This window comes from Mus caroli, chromosome 11 (assembly GCF_900094665.2).
Source record: "Mus caroli chromosome 11, CAROLI_EIJ_v1.1, whole genome shotgun sequence".
Taxonomy (NCBI): Eukaryota; Metazoa; Chordata; class Mammalia; order Rodentia; family Muridae; genus Mus; species Mus caroli.
The window spans coordinates 81,435,227-81,440,767 of record NC_034580.1 but is presented as its reverse complement, the minus strand read 5'-3'; the positions used below and the strand labels follow the sequence as shown (position 1 = coordinate 81,440,767).

The following is a 5,541-nucleotide window of genomic DNA, read 5'->3' as shown; positions in this document are numbered from 1 at the left end:
CCTCTGCCATCCGAGTGCTGGGATTAAAGGCCTGTGCTACCATGCCCGGCTTAAACATTTCTTACTTGTTTATTTATTTCTTACTTGTTTATTTTTTATTATTTGTTTAGTTAGCACATTATTTGAGAGTGTGTGTGTGTGTGCGCGCGTGTGCATGTGCATGTACACGCGCATGTGCTATGGTGCATGTGTAGAAGTCAAAGAACATGTGCAGAACTCACTTCTTCTACCATATGGGCTTCAAGGATTGAACTCTGGTTATCAGGTTTGGCTGCAGTTTTGTTTTGAATTTTCTTGGTGTTCTGTGTAGTAATAATTCAACTCCAAACTAAATCTTGCTGGTTATGGTGTTTCATGCCTCTATTCTCAACCCACATGAGACCAAGGCAAGAGGACTGCCATGTGTTTGAGTCTAGCCTAAGCTACAAAGTAAGACCTTGTCTCAAAATACCAAAAAACCCACTGGCACACAAAACACAACAACAAAGAAACAAGATGAAGCTAAATCTCCTCTGGATGTGTCCTGACTCATTACACAGTTTATTGGTTTAATCTTTTTCAGAAATCTTGCCCAGAGCAGTGTTGTCTGCTCCAGTCTTGGCTGGGTCCCTCTGTACCTGGTGTTCTACAGCTGTAGACAAGACTAGTTTTTCATTTTGAATCTTTAGAAAGCAGTCATGTGGGAGGTAAATTCTTCAGAGCAGGGGTGGATTTCTGAAAATGCCACCATTCTGACATTTGGATAATGGTTTGATGGCATGTAGACGTCTAAGCGGGAAATAATTGGAGGATTTTGAAAGTCTGTCCATTTCCTTGTCTTCTAACTTCTTGCTTTGTTGTCATTGTCTAAAGTCATTCCAATTCCTTGTCCCTTTGTGTGGCCTCTTCTATCACTGTGCAAACATGTAGGCTTGGCTCTTTCTTACATGGTTTCAAAAGTTTTAGATAATATTTGGTCTTTCTCTCTTTTTTTTTTTCTTCGAGACAGGGCTTCCCTGTATATCCCTGGCAGTCCTGGAACTCACTCTGTAGACCAGTCTGGCTTCGAACTCAGAAATCCACCTGCCTCTGCCTCCCAAGTGCTGGGATTAAAGGCGTGCGCCACCACTGCCCAGCCTCTTTTTGTTGTTTTGTTTGTTTATTTGAGACGATCTTTCTGGCTGGCCTGGAATTGACCGTAGTACTCTTGCCGCAGCCCTCCAATGCTGGGATTACACAGCATTGTCATACCCTGCCCCAGTTCGTATTGATCTATCACTGGAGGTGTCCAGTGGGTCCTTTCCAGCTAGAAACCAATGCTTCAGTTGTAGGAGTTGTCCCCACACTGCCATGCTGCTAGTGTCTTCCTCTGGGGTCTCCTTGTCTCAGTCCTTTTGTGAATCTTTCAGAGCAACCAACCACTGGATTTTCTTATCTCAGTGCTTTGCTCCTTCTTTTTGAAAACTACCATAAACCAAAACAACAAATGCACTGTCCACTCGGTGTAGCTCAGGGTTCCGGGCGTGTTAGCCATTATCCCACCATGTGCCCACATCCCACACTGTGCCTCTTGGGCTGTCTGTACTGCAGCTTAATTCCAAGAGCTCTCTTTTTGTCCTTTTATTCCTTCCTTTACTTCATTTTTTTGTTGTTGTTATTTAATTTTTGTAGATGATCTTGTCTGGAACTTACTGTATTGTTAAGATTGTCCTTCAACTCCTAGTTTTGCTGCTTCCGCCTCCCATGTTTTAAGGTAGCTTGTTTGTTGACTGAGTTCTGGTACTGAACTTGCTTTGTTACAGTAGCCCTTGCTTCATTGAAGGCTACTCATTTTTCCTAAGGCCTTTTGTTAAGGAGTTTTTATTGCTTTTATTTTGTGTGTGCATGTGTATGTATGTGGCCATGCATGTGCCCTGCACGTGTGTAGAGTTCTGCCAATGACTTGTGGGAGTCAGTTCTTCCCTCACACAGGTCCCAGGCATCAAACTTGGGCGCTTTTTTTTTTTAACCTTCTGAGCCTTTTCACCAACCTAGAAATTTCTTTTAATGAAATTATAGTGCTGCTCAGGAAAGTATAATGTTAGTAAAATTAAATGTAAGTATTATGTGATAACTGTATGCTTCAGGGTTTTCCGCCAGGCCTTTGTAACCATTACCTCTAGTCCTGGTTCCGTGGAGGCGCCATGTGTACTTGGTAGGAGGGCTACAGTTCAGAAGGGTCAACTTGGGTTTCAGATCACAGCCTCAGAACTGCAGAGAAGGGATTCTCACTGAGTCTGGCAGGCCTCTAGGCACCGTCCATTATAGCACTGTCTTGCCTTAGTGCAATGACTGAAAAATAATTGAGCACAATATTATATTAGGTATAGGTACAAATGGCCTTTTAGATTTTCTCAGCTTAGTGAGAAAAGCACACTGTTGTTTTCTGTTTTACCTGCAGTGAGGTGGAAGAGAGCCGTGACATTTTTACACAAGTTAAAGTCAGAGTGCCTTTTGAGTTTTAAATATAATGATTGTTCTAAAGAAGTTAGTACTGCTGTTGGGTCAGTGAGATGACTTAGTGGGTAAAGGCACTCACTCTGGCCTTTACCAAGCCTGATAATTGAGTTGGATCTCCTGGACTTACATGGTGGAGGGGAGAACTGATTCCTGCCAGTTGACCTCTGACCTCTACACACATGTCATGCTATACACACTCTCACAAAATAAATAAGTAAATGAAGGAAAAAGAAAAACTTAGAAACTGTTATTATTGTTACATTTTTATAACCATTTAAAATATGGTGAGCTCATATTCTTAGGTTTTATGATTAGTAATAATTTCTGACTAAAATTTTAAATTCTACCCAAGATATTTCCATAAATTAAATTTGAATTAAAAGATGTATTAATTTGTTAGATTTTAGAACTTGGTTTGTGAATTTTTAGTGCTTAAGGAGTTTTTTGTTTTTTTTTTTCTCGTTTTTGTTCTTTTGAGACAGGGTCTTACCATGTAGACCAGGCTAGTATTGAATTCATAGAGATCTGCTTTCCTCTGTCTCTCACGAGCTAGGAGTTGAATCACCAAATTTGATGCTTACGCTTTAACTTTAGATTTTTAAAATGTTTTCCTATAGGAAGTAACTGGTCAGTGTTCTTAATATAGTTCTTTTAACATTTTAATCCCAGAGACCTTCCTTTGTTTTTTCAAGGAATAAGAGGGAATGTCACTCTCTTCAACTTACAAATATATAGAATTGAGGAGGTTACTAAGAATTGAGGAGGTTTTGACAGTTCAGGTTGATGAAGGCAAAACCTCATCTTTGAGTTCTCATCTTGTTTGTAGTTAATAGTCAAATTCAGCAAACCATTAATTTGAGTTGGTATTTCAAAATAGAGAAGAAAAAAAAACCCTAGAAAAAATAATTTCAGGGCTGGAGAGACGGCTCAGGGTTAAATAACAGTTCATGCTCTTGCAGAGGACCTGGGTTCAGTTCCCAGCACCAACACAGTAGCTCAGAAGCATCTGAAACTCTAGTTCCTGGGGGTCTGAGGGCAGCAGGCATGCACATGGTGCAAACAGGCAGGATTCTTGTACATATCAAATAAGAATAAATAAGTCTTTAAGAATGAGGAAAAGTTGGGTGCTGGCGAGATGGCTCAGCGGTTAAGAGCACCGACTGCTCTCCAAAGGTCCCGAGTTCAAATCCCAGCAACCACATGGTGACTCACAACCATCCATAATGAGATCTGATGCCCTCTTCTGGTGTGTCTGAAGACAGTTTCAGTGTACGTACATATAACAATAAATAAATCTTAAAAAAAAAAAGAATGAGGAAAAGCGTCTTTCAGCGTGTTGTCACCATGCTCTGGTGACGTGGTGCCATGGTGTCTTGCAGCACGCCGGAGCAGGAGCAGCTGATGGTGTTGTGGCTCAGCTGGATGATCAAGGAAGAGGCGTACTTTGAGAGGTAGGGCAAGCGGCCATTGTTCCTCTCAGTTGAGAAAGCTTTTCTTACTTATTCCTCCCTGAAACTCATAGCTTTTCTTCTGTTTTAACAGTACATCAGGTGTCTCTGCTTCTTTTGGGGAGATGTTGTTATTGGTGGCCATGTATTTCCATAGCAACCAGCTTAGTGCTATCATTGACTTAGTCTGCTCCACTTTGGGCATGAAGGTAACTGTTAATTATCTTTTTTTCTGAAAGAAAGTGTGTCTATGCTAGTTATAGTATATAACTATAATATAACTATATATATACATATATACATAAAACTAGTCTATCTATAATGTTATAAAATAAATACACTGTGTTCATTTAAGTAGTTTTAGTTGTTTGCTAGTTTGAAATTTTACACAGGAATTCCTAGAAAAATAGGAATTACATTTATTCAAATTTTGTGTATGTATGGGTGTCTGTGTGGGCATGTATACATGTGTGTAGCTGCCCACAGAAGCCAGAAGAGGGAGTAGGAGGCCCAGCTGCCAGAGTCTGGGTAACCTGACAGGGATGCCGTTTCTCCAGGCTTCTCTTTAGTTGTTGCTGTTTGAGACAGGCTGGCCTGGAATCCATGCGGGCCTCAATGTTTTTTTTTTTTTTTTTTTTAAATCTCCTGTGTAGATTTTCTAATTTATTCTAAACCTTAGATGAATAAACTCATATAAATGTAAACACAGATAGTCTCACAGCTCTATCCTTAAGCACTTAGTTTATTTAAGATAAAACTGTGGCCAAAGTTACTTAATGAGTGAGAATTTGCCAAGTGTTTATGAGTTCTATCATACTATTTTTTATAGAGATGTTTCCAGTTTCACTGTTTACACTAATGCATCAGAGCCCTTGGTTTCCTAAAGTCTTACCATGCCTAGACAGCTCCATTCTTTGTAACTTTTGGTTTTTAATTTATTTATATATTTATTTATCGAGACAAGGCCTATGTAACCCTGGCTATCTTGGAACTTGGCATGTAGACCAGGCTGACCTCAAACCATAGAGATCTGTGAGCCTCTGCCTCTGCTTCCTGAGAGCTGGGATTAAAGGCGCATACCACCGTGCCTAGCCTGCAAATTTGGTGAAGAATGGTCCCTCTTTTTTATATTTTACTGATTATTAGTAAAACTAGTTATTCCATTCTTTTGTTTGTTTTTGTTTTGTTTCTTTTACACGAGGTTTTGTTTTGTAGCCTGGAGTGGCTCATACTTTTATGTGATTTCACAGGACTGCTGGGTTGTAGGTGTGAGTCATCACACTCAGCTTACCAAACTTTTTTCTGGCTTATTTGTGGCTTTATGCTTTGCATTGAAATCTTTTTTTCTCAGTACTAAAGTACAACATAGGGTTTCACTTGTACTAGCCAAGCACCCTTGCACTATATATACTTCAGGTCTGCATTGATTTTAAGTTAGTCCATTTGAAGTACAGTTGTCTGTGTGTGTCACGTGTGTAAAATGTGTGTGTGAGCTATTTTTTTTTTTTGTCTCCATTTGTTGGATAAACCTTTTCTACCCACTAACTTAAGATGCCAATAGTTAGTACAATTTATTAAGTGGTTTTAAAGTTTTTTTTTTTTTTTTTTTTTTTTT

At 39.5% G+C, this 5,541-nt stretch overlaps 1 protein-coding gene across 2 annotated transcripts in view; it reads left to right on the top strand.

Moving 5' to 3' along the window:
* Positions 1-5,541, top strand: part of Ints2 (integrator complex subunit 2) — a 45,179-nt gene that overhangs the window by 15,012 nt on the left and 24,626 nt on the right. For both annotated transcript variants that reach the window (XM_021176462.2, XM_029483658.1), the window contains exons 10-11: positions 3,858-3,929; positions 4,021-4,135. In XM_021176462.2, the coding sequence (XP_021032121.1) occupies positions 3,858-3,929; positions 4,021-4,135 (187 nt within the window). The remainder of the gene's footprint in view (positions 1-3,857; positions 3,930-4,020; positions 4,136-5,541) is intronic.